Here is a 14952-nt window from a genome sequence, read left to right as displayed (position 1 = left end):
AAGTGCATGATACCCCTAGCCTTTTGGGGGACCAAAAAATCAGCGCATTTATATCTCATTGTAGGCATGTGCCTAATGCTCATGAACTAAATGGATTATGCTGAACATACGTGGACCGAGGAGCAAAAGGAGTTTGAAGCAAGGAAAATTTCACTGCACCTCAAAAGAATAAGCAGTAGTCTTTGATCCCAGCCCACTCAGCCAGTGTCAATTTGAGTTCAGTCTAGGCCAGAAAACTCAAAAAGATCTGAAAAAAGAAAAGGAGTTCTTGTGGCACCTTAGAGCAAGAACTCCTTTTCTTTTTGCGAATACAGACTAACACGGCTGTTCCTCTGAAAAAAGATCTGAAGACATTTTGCTAAAATTTAATTCTTTCAGGGTTTTTTTTTTCATTTGGGGGGGAATGTAGTCAAAATATATTTGAATGAAAAAAAAGACCTATGGATGCTTGCTGGGAGAAAGAATGGGGGAAAGGTTTGGGGGGAAGGGCATAAATGGGGATAGGTGGAATGGGAAGAGTTGAGGGGCTCGGGAGAGGGTGGGGAGGTGGCCCACTTGGAAAGAACCTGGGGAAGAATGAGACGGGTTCCTGTCGGCTCCAAGGAGGAACTTCTTGCATGGTAATGGCTTCTGCAGCATTAATTAATGGCTTAATGACATGGGAAGGGCAGAGTGAGCTGGAACCAATGGGAAGGCAAAATGTTTCAGGGAATGGTTGGGAAGAGCTTGGAGAAGGAGAGAGAGACAGACTTTGGATTTTTAATGCTTAAAATTACTGTAACAACGATGTAACAACTGTTAAGATTTTGGGACATAGACCATGTACAAGATTTCTCTCACTGACCCTGTTAGCAGCTACACACTTCAGACGTTTCTAAGCATGGCCGTTATCCCCATTCCACTGTAACAAAATGGACAGAAGAGTGGTTAGGAAACTGTAACAGGGTGCATGACCCGCCCCTCTTCCTGGGGCCCGCTTGCCCTCCCAATAAGGCTCAGAGAGGCTCCAGGGCTGTGCAACACCCATGTCTTTATTAACTTCGTCCCACCACCAGTGTCCATCTATGTACAAGTTTTACAGGATTAATCTCCTTTACAGGCAGAGCCAGCCTTCAGCTGGGAGGCCTCCAGTTCCCTCCCTGACTGACTTCTCCCTGTTTGCCCCCTGCCTTCTGGCTCCCTCCCAGTCTTTATAGCCTTTGGCTTGTCAGGCCAGCAGGTGTTGCCAATCCTCAGCCCGGCATCAGGCCTTTTCCATCAGCCCCAATCTGTTTCCCCTGATTGGAGCTGACTGTGCAGGGGCTAATTAGGTGCTTTTGCACCAGCACCCTGCTACAGAAACGCAAAGCAAGTGTGTGGCCTAGTGAAGAGACCACTGGACTGGGACAATTCCTGGCCTGCTGGGTGATGTTGGGCAAGTCACTTCACTGCTCTGTGTCTCAGTTTCGCATATGAAAAATGGAATAATGATGTAAAGTTCTTTACAATGTACTGATGAAAACACTGTCCTTTCCTATCGTTTATTTGGTTACATCACCTAGGAAATTAGATTGTAAACTCTCCAAGGCAGGGGCTTTTTCTCTTACTTGTTACTGTTAGGTGTCTAGCATATTCTTGGACTCTGTAAACAAACAAGTAGTACCAGGTTTGGGAAAAAAGCCTATTAATATTTCTATAACCTTCTGCTTTTCTGAGCTGTGTGTGCAGATATGGTCTGGGCCCAAATGGTGGAATAGTGACTTCTCTCAATCTCTTTGCTACAAGATTTGATCAGGTACCAAGCTCTTTGTTCTTATTATATGAGGCTGTGCTGTATGTTAGTAAGAGGCAGCATGTAATTTACAAGCCAGTTTCGCACTCTTCCACATGTGGAATTGCAGAGGGCATAGTTTCACTGAGAAGAGACGTTAGAAGCTGCAGTAAAAAGTAATTGCTTTGAGGCAGGGTAAGTGTGTCTGCTGCATTGAACCACATATCTAGTAAACTGAGTAATATTAAATTGAGTTTGATCCAGGGATTTGCTGCTGTGAGACTAAAATGTCTCAGGGGTACAGACTGGAAGGGTGCAAACAACTGGCACCTCTGCCCGCTCCACTTGGCAAATAGAAAGCAGCAATACTGCAGCGATGTGTTTCTCCCTAACTTCTGATGACCTGGTTTAAAGTGAGCGGGGAAAACGTTATGGAGAGATAATAGATGTGTTTGCAGCCATGTCCCCTGATTGTTGTTGTTGTTATTAATCATGTTTATTATGGTAGTGCCAAAGGACCAACCAAGAATGGGAGCTCATAATGCTAGGCACTGTACAAACATAGAGTAGCAGACAGTCTAAGCCCTGTATTCTCTTATCTTGTAACTTTGCTTGGGAAATGTATTTTTGTGCGTGTTTCCTTCTTAAATTATTTTTTTGGATGTTTGAAGGCAATTCGCCTAACCATTTTTAAGTTTGCTTAAAAATTCAGCCATTTTCAAAATTTTCCTTGAAGCGTCTTTGAATCCTATAGCTAAAACAATGTGAAGTTTTGAATATTTACAGTAATACAGTTAAACATGATTAATATCTGGAACATAGTTTAGTAACAAGATAGTTACCGTATGAAGTTTGCATGGTTTGACAAGTACATCATAAATCCTATGCAGAGTAAGAAAAACAGCGGAGAAATGAGAACACTGCAGTTTGTATATAAACTCTACAAAGCAGTATGAAGCAAAGGAAAATTGGGGAAACTGCAGCTCATTAGCAAAAGTCAGCATGGTTTCTGTAAAGGGAAATCATGTCTTACTAATCTATTAGAGTTCTTTGAAGGGGTCAACAAACATGTGGACGAGGGGGGTACTTAGATTTCCAGAAAGCCTTTGACAAAGTCCCTCACCAAAAGCTCTTACGTAAAGTAAGTTGTCATGGGATAAGAGGGAAGATCCTTTCATGGATTGAGAACTTGTTAAAAGACAGGGAACAAAGGGTAGGAATAAATGGTAAATTTTCAGAATGGAGAGGAGTAATTGGTGTTCCCCAAAGGTCAGTCCTAGGACCAATCCTATTCAACCTGTTCATAAATGATCTGGAGAAAGGGGTAAACAGCGAGGTGGCAAAGTTTGCAGATGATACTAAACTGCTCAAGATAGTTAAGACCAAAACAGACTGTGAAGAACTTCAAAAAGATCTCACAAAACTAAGTGATTGGGCAACAAAATGGGAAATGAAATTTAATGTGGATACATGTAAAGTAATGCACATGGGAAAAAAATAACCTCAACTATACATACAATATGATGAGGACTAATTTAGCTACAACTAATCAGGAAAAAGATCTTGGAGTCATTGTGGATAGTTCTCCAGTGTGCAGCAGCTGTCAAAAAAGCAAATGGGATGTTAGGAATAATTTAAAAAGGGATAGAGAATAAGACCGAGAATATCTTATTGCCCTTATATAAATCCATGGTACACCCACATCTTGAATACTGTGTACAGATGTGGTCTCCTTATATCAAAAAAGATAGACTGGCATTAGAAAAGGTTCAGAGAAGAGCAACTAAAATTATTAGGGGTTTGGAATGGCCCCATATGAGGAGAGATTAAAGAGGCTAGGACTTTTCAGCGTGGAAAAGAGGAGACTAAGGGGGGATATGATAGAGGTCTATAAAATCATGAGTGTTGTGTAGAAAGGGAATAAGGAAAAGTTATTTACTTGTTCCCATAACATAAGAACTAGAGGCCACCAAATGAAATTAATGGGCAGCAGGTTTAAAACAAAAGGAAGTTCTTCACACAGTGCACAGTCAACCTGTGGAACTCCTTGCCTGAGGAGGTTGTGAAGGCTAGGACTATAACAGGGTTTAAAAGAGAACTAGATAAATTCATGGAGGTTAAGTCCATTAATCGCTATTAGCCAGGATGGGTAAGGAATGGTGTCTGTAGCCTCTGTTTGTCAGAGGGTGGAGATGGATGTCAGGAGAGAGATCACTTGATCATTATCTGTTGGGTTCACTCCCTCTGGGGCACCTGGCATTGGTCACTGTCGGTAGACAGGATACTGGGCTGGATGGATCTTTGGTCTGACCCAGTATGGCCATTCTTATGTTCTTATTAGCTTCCGTAGGGCTGTAATATCTAGCAATAGCCAGGATATGGTGGCACTCCTAAGCCTTGAATTTTTTATTTTATTTATTTATTTTTTTAAAAAAAAACCTCCAACAAAATACTACCTTTAAGTTAAAGATATTTAAGATGTTGCTATATCACAATGAACTTCTTTAAGATGAAGTTAAGTTTGCAGGCATATATCAGTGGTTTGAGTTTATTAGCTTTCCAGAATGTTGGGTACGTTTTAACTCTAACATGTAGAAACCCAGGATATTCAGAGTTAAGACTAAAGATACAAGAAACCCAAACTTTTGAAAATTTGGAGGTTCCATGGTAAAGTAGCCAGTCTGCCTTAGCTCTACTCCCAGAGAGATGCCAGCTTCTCGTTGTGTGTAGAGTATAGAAAATGCACACCACAGAACATCAATTGTGTAATTTTCATACATACTTGTCTTTGATATTATGTGTTCTGCTTTGACACCATTCTGCTTTCTGTCCTTTTCATGTATGTGCTCTGATTTCTGGGCATCTGACGCTTGTATATGGAGACTTGCTAGCTCTGTCTAATGAATCTTGAAAACTGGCTTCCATCTGGAATCACAGGACCTGATCTAGTGAAATGCTGAGGACCTTCAATGAGGCATTGAACCAAACCACATCACACAAGATGAGACTCTTAATGAAGAGTGGGAAATGATTGCCTTCCTTGTACAATTTCTCTAATTATGATATGGGCAGAGTTAAGGTTGATTTTAGTTATGCAATGGTTGAGTACTTATCCACTTTCTCTTAACAGTTAATTTCTATATTTTTTAAATGCTTGGGTTTTTAACTTTAGCATTCCTTGGTGTACATATATAGTCAAAACAACTTAATTTGAAGTTAAAGCTTATCTCTGAATAAAGAGCATAGTCTTTGTTTTGTACTGGATCTAAATTAAAAGCCTATTATTGATTCCTTTTCTTTCCAATCAGGTGATGAAGTTTATTGAAAAGCGGCAGAACACATCTCAGTGAGTAAATTCCAAAAGAATATACTATTCTGAAATCCCTCTAGGAAAGCCACTTGAAAGAGTTCCAGTACAGGGTCTTTACTTGAGGAAAGCTGTCTGAAATTATCAGTCTTGTGCTGTGAAAGATTTGTATATATCCAGGTGTAGGAACAGTCTGCTACTTAGGTGTGTCGTGCTTGAGAAAAGAGCTACAGCTTGAAGCAGAACCACAAGCTTCCAGTAACCAGAGGAGAATAATTCAGAGACTCATTCTCCTGGTCGTACACGTCTCTTCTGCTTTCCCGGTACAAGACTGGTAATTTTATCTTTTTCCTTCTGTAAGGTCCATGGGATGGTGGGGGGGAGAGTTCAGTGCCACCTGCTTGTTGGTTTTCCTTTACCCTCAATATTGATGATATCTAAACAAAAGACTTGGAATTTGATGGATAATTAAATTAATGTCCTCTGTGATATAGTCCAAATGCTAACAGTTTGAAGTTGTTAGAGAAGAGGTCTGTTCATTGCAAAGCTCCCTTAATACAATTCATATAAGCTCCATTGTTCTACATGATGTGTAAACATAGGGAATCGGTTTTTGTTCTCAAGAGTTTACAGTCTAAGTACCTGTTATGTTGATGCTTTTGACTCTATCATTTAAATGTAATCTGCAGAGAACAGTAATGACCTTTTGCTGGCACCTTCAGTGCAGGAGATTTTTCAGGTCCTTTCCTAAGGGTATGTCTACACTGGCAAGTTTCTTGTGCCACAAGTTACACCACTTTTATTAAAACGCTGGAATTAAACCGCGGTTGCGTGTCCATGCTGTGCACCTTGTGATGCTGGAGCGCATCCACACTAGCAGCTCTTTCAATGGCAAAGACAGCAGTGCATTGTGGTAGCTAACTCACTGTGCAACTGGCCGCAGGGTGCTTTGGGAGCGGTTTGCAATGCCTCATGGGGCAGGCACAGCATCACATGATGCAGGTTTCCCAATCCCATTGTTCAGTAGTGTGACGAAGTGGGGTTTTATTCATTTTGCTATGTTGCATATGAGTCTTACTGTCCTATACTAATACTGTGTGGACCTTAGTTTCCCTGGGTACTGCACCAATAGTTAGGTGGTGGGAATTGGGTATGTGATTTTGCTGAGGCCCGCAGGGCAGATGAGACTGCCCAGCTATTTGCAGCTATGTAACCTGAGACCCAGGATGGGGGTGCAACCAGGTGACACCTTTGGCCCGGGAATCGAGAGAAGGAGGAGGGGCTGGAGGCTGGCAATCTGCTTGGGGGACCTGGAAGCGGAGGAATCCAGGGCATCTGGCCCAGGATTCCCAAGATGGACTTGGCTGAGAGTCACTGATGTTTGTAATAACAAGCTCTGTTCTATGCTGTGGTCCTGTCTACAAATAAACCTTCTGTTTTACCCTGGCTGAGAGACATGTCTGACTGCAGAGTTGGGGTGCTGGGCCCTCTGGCTTCCCCAGGAGCACCACCAGTGCAGACTTGCTGTGGGAAGCACACGGTGTGAAAAGGGGATGCTGAATATTCTGAGGTCAGACCCAGGAAGGTCGAAGCTGTGTAAGCTTCTTGCCCTGGAGACAGTATGCTCAGAGAGAGGAGGCTCCCCCAGAGTCCTGACTGGCTTCGTATGGAGTAGTTCCAGAGCATCACCTGGTGACTCCGTGACACATGGGCATCCTACTACGTTGCGGGCTTCTTTTCAGCTGAAGGGATATGGGGGAGGAGAGGGGAGAGTGTGAGACAGGGAGTGTGTGTATGTAGGTGGGGAGAGAGACAGGATGTTTTGGGGGACAGAGTGTGTGTCGGCATGCTGTCTTTTAAGTTCAGACAGCAGCAGGAAGCAGCCAATCCTGGGGGAGGGGAAACCCCGACATCAGCTCCAGCTTCCCTCCCTGGACTCTCTGCACAGCAATCAAATGCGCTCACCTTCCTGCCTCCCTCCCTCCCCCTGTGTTCAACAGAGCATTCCACATTAATGGTTTGCTTTGTGTCCCAGAGCAGATCAGCATGCAACAGCTGTGAGAAAGGGTGCTTTGAAAGGGGAGGGGAGTAGGTCTCTAGGGCAGCGTTCAAAACAATGAGCAGAGTGGTTGTTTGAGGCAGAAAGCTGCTTTACCGTGCAGAAATGTGCCAGTGTAGACAAGCCCTAAGTCTTGGAATGCTTTGGGAGAAATCTCCCTGAGCTGTAACAAAAATTCACATGATCTGGCTGTCCCCATCTTTTTGCTAGGCTAATCACCAGGAGCTTGTGCTTTTGACGAGGGCTGTCGATTAATTGCAGTTAACTCACGTGATTAACTCAAAAAAATTAACGGCGATTAAAAAAATTAATTGCACTGTTAAACAATAGAATACCAGTTGACATTTATTGAATATTTGTGGATGTTTTTCTACGTTTTCAAATATATTGATTTCTATTACAACACAGAATACAAAGTGTACAGTGCTCACTTTGTATTATTTTTTATTATAAATATTTGCACTGTGAAAATGATAAAATAAATAGTATTTTTCAATTCACCTCATACAAGTATTGTAGTGCAATCTCTTTATCGTGAAAGTGTAACTTATAAATGTAGATTTTTTTTTTGTTTACATAATTGCACTCAAAAACAAAACAATATAAAACTGTAGAACCTACAAGTCCACTAGGTCCTATTTCTTGTTCAGTCAATTGCCAAGACAAACAAGTTTGTTCCATTTACGGGAGATACTGCTGACTGCTTCTTATGTTTGCATGGCACTTTTGTTTGCAAGGTATTTATGTGCCAAATATTCTAAACAATCATATGTCCCTTCGTGTTCGGCCACCATTCCAGAGGACATACTTCCATGCTAATGCTGCTCGTTTAAAAAAATATGTTAATTAAATTTGTGACTGAACTGCTTGGGGGAGAATTGTATGTCTCCTGTTCTGTTTTACTGGCATTCTGCCATATATTTCATGTTATAGCAGTCTCGGATGATGATTTAGCACATGTTCATTTTAAGAACATTTTCACAGCAGATTGTACAAAATGCAAAGAAGATACCAATGTGAGATTTCTAAGGCTAGATACAGCACTCGACCCAAGGTTTAAGAATCTGAAGTGTTTTCCAAAATCTGAGAGGGATGAGGTGTGGAGATTGCTTTCAGATGTCTTAAAAAAGCAACACTCTGAAGTGGAAACTACAGAACCTGAACCACCAAAATAGAAAATCAACCTTCTGCTGGTGGCATCTGACTCAGATGATGAAAATGAACATGCGTCGCTCTGCTGTGCTTTGGATTGTTATCTAGCAGAACCTGTCATCATGCTGATGACATGGACGCATATCTCCTAGAATGGTGATTGAAGTATGAAGGGACATATGAGTCTTTAGTGCATCTGGCATGTAAATATCTTGCGATGCCAGCTACAACAGTGCCATGCTAATACCTGGTCTCACTTTCAGGTGACATTGTAAACAAGACATGGGCAGCATTATCTCCTGTAAATTGTAACCTAACTTGTTTGGCTGAAGTAGGACGGAGTGGACTTGTAGGTTCTAAAGTTTTACATTGTTTTATTTTTGAATGCAGTTATTTTTTGTACATAATTCTACATTTGTAAGTTCAACTTTCATTATAAAGAGATTGCACTACAGTACTTGTATTAGGTGAATTTAAATATACTATTTTTTATTTTTACAGTGCAAATATTTGTATAAAGTGATCACTGTCCACTTTGTATTCTGTTGTAATTTAAATTAGTATATTTGAAAATGTAGAAAACATCCAAAAGTATTTAATAGATGGTATTCTATTATTGTTTAACAGCGTGATTAATCACACAATTAATTTTTTTAATCACTTGACAGCCCTACTTTTGACTAATTCTTCCTTTGTTTGTGGTGGTTGCCTTCTTCACAGATATGTTCTTATTGATACACCAGGACAGATTGAGGTGTTCACCTGGTCAGCCTCAGGCACTATCATCACTGAGGCACTGGTAAGTGTTTTTTGCACAACATCAGAGTGAGGCTGGCTGGGGTAGGTGGTTGCAGAATGACACGTTTTACTTCACTAAACCTTGTTTTATCCTGTTCTTTCAGGCTTCCACTTTTCCTTCAGTTGTCGTTTATGTGATGGACACATCTCGCAGCACCAACCCTATCACCTTTATGTCTAACATGTTATATGCTTGCAGGTAAGAAATCATAGGTTCAGAAATCAAATGTATATCTTTTCAAAATGCTGTCTGTCTTATCCTCACAAAGAAATGAGGGAGCCCACATTTCTTGAAAAGATCTTTAAATTGGAACAAAGTTATTGGATTTGACCATTCATATCTCACTCACAATGTTTTTACCCAAAGAAAACAGTGCAACACTGACAGATTCAATCATTCTTCTCAACCAGGACCTGTGAGAACTCCGACAAGCAGCTGCTCCTCACCCCTAAAAATCCCTTGTGGACTTTCACAAGGCTCAGTACCACCCATATCTCTCCCCACTATTTGAGACCTCTTGAAGAGGTTGAGAGGTGCTATATGAAATCAGTTGTTTGCAGTGTTGTTATATCTGTGTTGGTCCCATGATATGAGCAAGACAAGGTAGGTGAGGTAATCTTTTGTTGGACCAGGTTCTGTTGATGGAAGGGACAAGCTTTCAAGCTACACAGAGCTTTTCCTCTGGTCTGGAGAATGTCCTCAGAGTGTCTGATGAAATCAGTACAGTCTGAGAGGTCATAATGTCTGCTCTTCATCAAGATACTGATCTCTTGCAAACTCAGCCCAGGCAAGAGTCCTATGCTAATGGTGGGAGGGCAGAAATATTTTGTTTGCTAGCCAGGATACTCAGTAGTTCTTTCATTAAAGGCATCTGGTCTGCTTTTTGTCAAGGTCAATGATGTTTGAGTACTACTGGTAATCTTGGACAAAGTGGCAAAGAAATTGTTGCATCTACTGACATCTTGTCAGGATGCTTCATCGTTGCCCCTTGGAGTATGTAGCCACAGCAGTTCACACATTCGTCGCCTCCTGGAAGAGTTATTTGAAATGCCATGTTGTCTTCCTCTTTAGTTCCAGATACAGGAACATTCAGTTTGCGCAGGTTTCAGAGTAACAGCCATGTTAGTCTGTATTTGCAAAAAGAAAAGGAGTACTTGTGGTACCTTAGAGACTAACCAATTTATTTGAGCATAAGCTTTCGTGAGCGACAGCTCACTTCATCGGATGCATACTGTGGAAAGTGCAGAAGATCTTTTGTACACACAAAGCATCAGCAGAGACAGAACTCTCTGTCTTCATGACCCATCAAGAAAGCTGCATCCCTCAGGGAAAATGGGGCTAACAGTACCGGGGGAAAGCTCCTGAGAGCTGACGGTAGTGTGCTCTTTACAGAGGGCCCTGTATGGTGGGGAAAAGATTGAGCTTGAATCCCACTGTGATGGGTTTCCCCCCAGAGTGCCACCTGGAATTGGGGTACCACTGAGCCCTCTGACCCATCAGCCTGGGCTCCCCCTCACACTGTGCTGCTGTGACAAGTTGTAAAGCCCTTCAAGCTTGCATTTTCACCAGCATTCACCCAGGTAGGGACACACTTTGCTGCAATCATATGCAGGCTTTTTAACCACCAGCCTTCCAGCCTAGGACCCCAGATCAGGACCATCCTGCCCTGATCAAATTTGGCCAGTATATGGGTTTAACACCCAGTCCTCCTCTCCCTCAATGTGAAGAGGACCATGCACACTTGGGAAAATCTCAGCTTGATTACCACAAGACACCTTAGTTTAACGCACACTGGTTTGAATTAAAACATAAAATAAGTTTATTAACAACAGAAGTATAGATTTCAAGTGATAGCAAACCAATCAAAGCAGATTACCTAGTAAATAAACAAAACAGCAAACTGAGTTTAACATACTGGATAGGTAGGATATGAATTAGCAAATTCTTATCCTGAGTGATAAACAGGCTAGCAGATTTTTAAGACACAAGCTGCCTTGGCTTTGCAGCTTGGGTTTCCCAGGTTTTTATACACAGGCTAGAAATCCCTTAGCCTGGGATCATCATTTCCCCCGTTTAGTCTTTATTTCGCAGATATTTTCAGCTGTGTTGTTGTAGGGAGAGCGAGGTCCCTTTATGATGTCGTTTTTTCCCTTTTATATCTTTTATTCACTTGTTGGAAAGCTCTTTTGCTGTGACCCGGGTCAAACAGTTCCCATTGTGTAGTGCTATCTCTGAGAGGTTTTTATTGTACACAGTTCCGGGTTAATTCTTGTGCTTGTGTGCATTTCCTTAATAAGCCATTAACATTGTTTGGCCTTTTTACTGTTTTACCTGAAAGGCTACTTGTGGGTGTGTTCAACCCCACAACATGTTTTAGTAACACATACACAGTCAAACTTTATAACTTCACATACAATGATAGCACATACAATTCAACGAGATATTAATGTCTAGGAGATTAAGACTTTTAGAATGATACTCACAAGGCATACTTTGTACAAAAAATGTCACACCCACCGTTTTCTGAATATGCTGCAAGATTCCCCTTTTTGCAAAAGTTTTTTTTATGATGACTGAAAATAAGACATTAAAATGGAAATAAAAATCGAACAACCACAGTAAATAGAAGTTGCTGAACCAGGAATATAAAGCAGATTTCATTAAGGACAATGCTCAACAAATCTTAAATGAGAACCATAGACTTATTAGGGCGCCTGGTTTGTCTTTTAGGTTAACTGGCTGATATCCACTCCAGGGCTACTTTTTCATGCAACATGTAATCAAGCTATGTAGCTTACTGCCAGAGGAAGTCACTGAGGCTAAGAATTTAACAAAATTCAAAAAGGGATTGGTTATTTATATGGCTAATAGGAATATTCAGAATTTTTGTTATAACTATACGAATTTTGAAAGGGATATTAAACCTTGTGTTTCAGGTCGTAAGCCAATCTCTAATTATTAGAGATGAGGATGAGTTTTATATGGGGGATAGATTATTCCACATAAACCTGCTGCACTGTTCTTATGTCATTCTCTGAAGTGTCTGGTTCTGGCCACTGTTGGAGACAGTATATTAAACTGGGTAGACCTGAGGTCTGATGCAGTTTATCAATTCTGTATTCCTAAACAAAGAACTTCCCCTTTCTAGTAACTGTGCCTCAAAGTTCATGGATCCAAAAATATGTCCAGTTGGGTCTGCAGGTCTGTATGTATTTTGAGGTCATAGGTCAGTCCACAAATATCTCAACCATGATAAAAGTCCTGAGTCAAAATAAAATAAAAAAAAAAAAAGGAAGGTTAATAACAAATAGAGCTGAAATAATAGGAAAACATCAGTCAAGCTCAGCCATGCACACAGGACAATTGCTGTTCTACAGAGAGATGCTTATAACCTCCTTTTTCTATTTTGGTCCTCGGTGATCTGAGTGAAAGATTACACTTTAATTTGGTCAGAGTAAAGTGTCCTTTCCTACTAAAATCACAGTTTTGGGGTTTGGTTTTTATATGCAGGCCTATCTGCCTCCTGCTTAATGTGGAAATATGTTAATCTATGTCTTATTGAAGTCTAGGTGACTTTTCTGACTGCTCCTCTTCTCTCCTTTCAGTATTCTGTACAAAACAAAACTACCTTTTATTTTGGCCATGAACAAGGTAAGTAGAATCTATTGTCAGTGTCCAAGCGAACAAGATGCTTGTTAGACTTCTCTTATAATAGTGTCATCACCTCTCCTTAGCAAGGACATCATTGCATCTGAGATGGATGGAGGAATACTGGCTACTAAAGGGCTCTAATTTAGTGGAGAACGGCATAATAAGAACCAATGGCCAGAAGTCAAAGCCAGATAAATTCTAATTAGAAATAAGGCACAGATTTTTAACAGTGAGGGCAATTAACCATTGGAAAGCAGGGATGTGGTGAATCTCTATCACTTGGAGTGTGTAAATCAAAACTAGATGCATTTCTGGAAGATCTATTTTAGCCAACACAAGCAATTTGGCCTCAATACAGGGTAATTGGGTGAAACTCTGTGACCTGTGTTATACAGAAAGTCAAACTAGATAATCTAATGGTTGATTCTGTTCTTAAAATCTATGAATAGGAGGCTTATTTTTGATGTGGAAAAGGTAAAGGCAGTTAAGCTCAGCCGTAAGGTAACTGACAGGAGTGATCAAATCTAGGAAAGTGAAGGTAGCATTTCAATTAGATAATCCATTAAATGTTTTTGAAGAATGCTAGTTGTGTCATCATGTTTGGTATCAAAATGGAAGAGTAGGACTGAGTGGAATAGAGAAGAGCTTTGTTCTACAGGAAATTGTCTCTAAATTGGAGAAACTGCCAGACTCCTTCCTTTTCGTCTTATGTTTCCCTCTCTTATATCAAGCTGTCAAACTTTGCTGTGAAACCTCAGTCTAGAGAGATCCTAATTTTGTGGGGTTCTGCCTGGATGCTAGGTTTTTCAAAAGCATGTATGTGACTTAGAACCGCAAATCCAATTGAAAGTGACCTATGTTCCTAAATCACTTAAAATTTAAAAAATGACCCTTGCCTCACAGAGGTTAGAATCTCAATATAAGATGAGACACAACAGGTAAGTCTGACAAGCAATAGGAGGGAGAAAAGGGAAGGCAGGGCCAGGGTAACACAGCTAAGACTCTTTAGCTACAGAGGTAGCTAGCGCACAACGTGGTTCTTTTGATTCAGTTGAAAAGTTCTGCCATTTTAAAAAATACCTTTTCATAGAATCATAGAATATCAGGGTTGGAAGGGACCCCAGAAGGTCATCTAGTCCAACCCCCTGCTCGAAGCAGGACCAATTCCCAGTTAAATCATCCCAGCCAGGTTTTTGTCAAGCCTGACCTTAAAAACCTCTAAGGAAGGAGATTCTACCACCTCCCTAGGTAACGCATTCCAGTGTTTCACCACCCTCTTAGTGAAAAAGTTTTTCCTAATATCCAATCTAAACCTCCCCCACTGCAACTTGAGACCATTACTCCTCGTTCTGTCATCTGCTACCATTGAGAACAGTCTAGAGCCATCCTCTTTGGAACCCCCTTTCAGGTAGTTGAAAGCAGCTATCAAATCCCCCCTCATTCTTCTCTTCTGCAGGCTAAACAATCCCAGCTCCCTCAGCCTCTCCTCATAACTCATGTGTTCCAGACCCCTAATCATTTTTGTTGCCCTTCGCTGGACTCTCTCCAATTTATCCACATCCTTCTTGAAGTGTGGGGCCCAAAACTGGACACAGTACTCCAGATGAGGCCTCACCAATGTCGAATAGAGGGGAACGATCACGTCCCTCGATCTGCTCGCTATGCCCCTACTTATACATCCCAAAATGCCATTGGCCTTCTTGGCAACAAGGGCACACTGCTGACTCATATCCAGCTTCTCGTCCACTGTCACCCCTAGGTCCTTTTCCGCAGAACTGCTGCCTAGCCATTCGGTCCCTAGTCTGTAGCTGTGCATTGGGTTCTTCCGTCCTAAGTGCAGGACTCTGCACTTATCCTTATTGAACCTCATCAGATTTCTTTTGGCCCAATCCTCCAATTTGTCTAGGTCCTTCTGTATCCTATCCCTCCCCTCCAGCGTATCTACCACTCCTCCCAGTTTAGTATCATCCGCAAATTTGCTGAGAGTGCAATCCACACCATCCTCCAGATCATTTATGAAGATATTGAACAAAACCGGTTTTAAAACTTTCTGTTGCTATTCTTGTGTATGAACATACTCGTGTGTGCCCACACACAAATGACCACCCCCAATTCTGCCCTCACAGTGCCCTTTCCAGGGTTTAAGGGCTGCCATCTCCCAGCAGTCAGCTTTGCCTTTTAAAAAATAAAAAAATAGCATCATTGGGGCTTCTGAGGGACTGAAGATCTTTGCC

The 14952-nt window shown here is 41.4% G+C and overlaps 1 protein-coding gene across 5 annotated transcripts in view; it reads left to right on the top strand.

The window, feature by feature from the left end:
• Positions 1-14952, top strand: part of GPN1 (GPN-loop GTPase 1) — an 83237-nt gene that overhangs the window by 10132 nt on the left and 58153 nt on the right. For 3 of the 5 annotated variants that reach the window (XM_075126236.1, XM_048846196.2, XM_075126235.1), the window contains exons 3-6: positions 5059-5096; positions 8989-9067; positions 9171-9265; positions 12673-12718. In XM_075126236.1, coding sequence (XP_074982337.1) covers positions 5059-5096; positions 8989-9067; positions 9171-9265; positions 12673-12718 — 258 coding nt within the window. Of the gene's footprint in view, positions 1-1707; positions 1775-5058; positions 5097-8988; positions 9068-9170; positions 9266-12672; positions 12719-14952 lie in introns of all 5 variants that reach the window. The other 2 variants (XM_048846190.2, XM_048846192.2) reach the window with 1 other exon arrangement.

Source organism: Caretta caretta, chromosome 3 (assembly GCF_965140235.1).
Source record: "Caretta caretta isolate rCarCar2 chromosome 3, rCarCar1.hap1, whole genome shotgun sequence".
NCBI classification, from domain to species: Eukaryota; Metazoa; Chordata; order Testudines; family Cheloniidae; genus Caretta; species Caretta caretta.
Note: the sequence above shows the minus strand (reverse complement) of the source record. Positions and strands in the feature narration are given on the sequence as shown.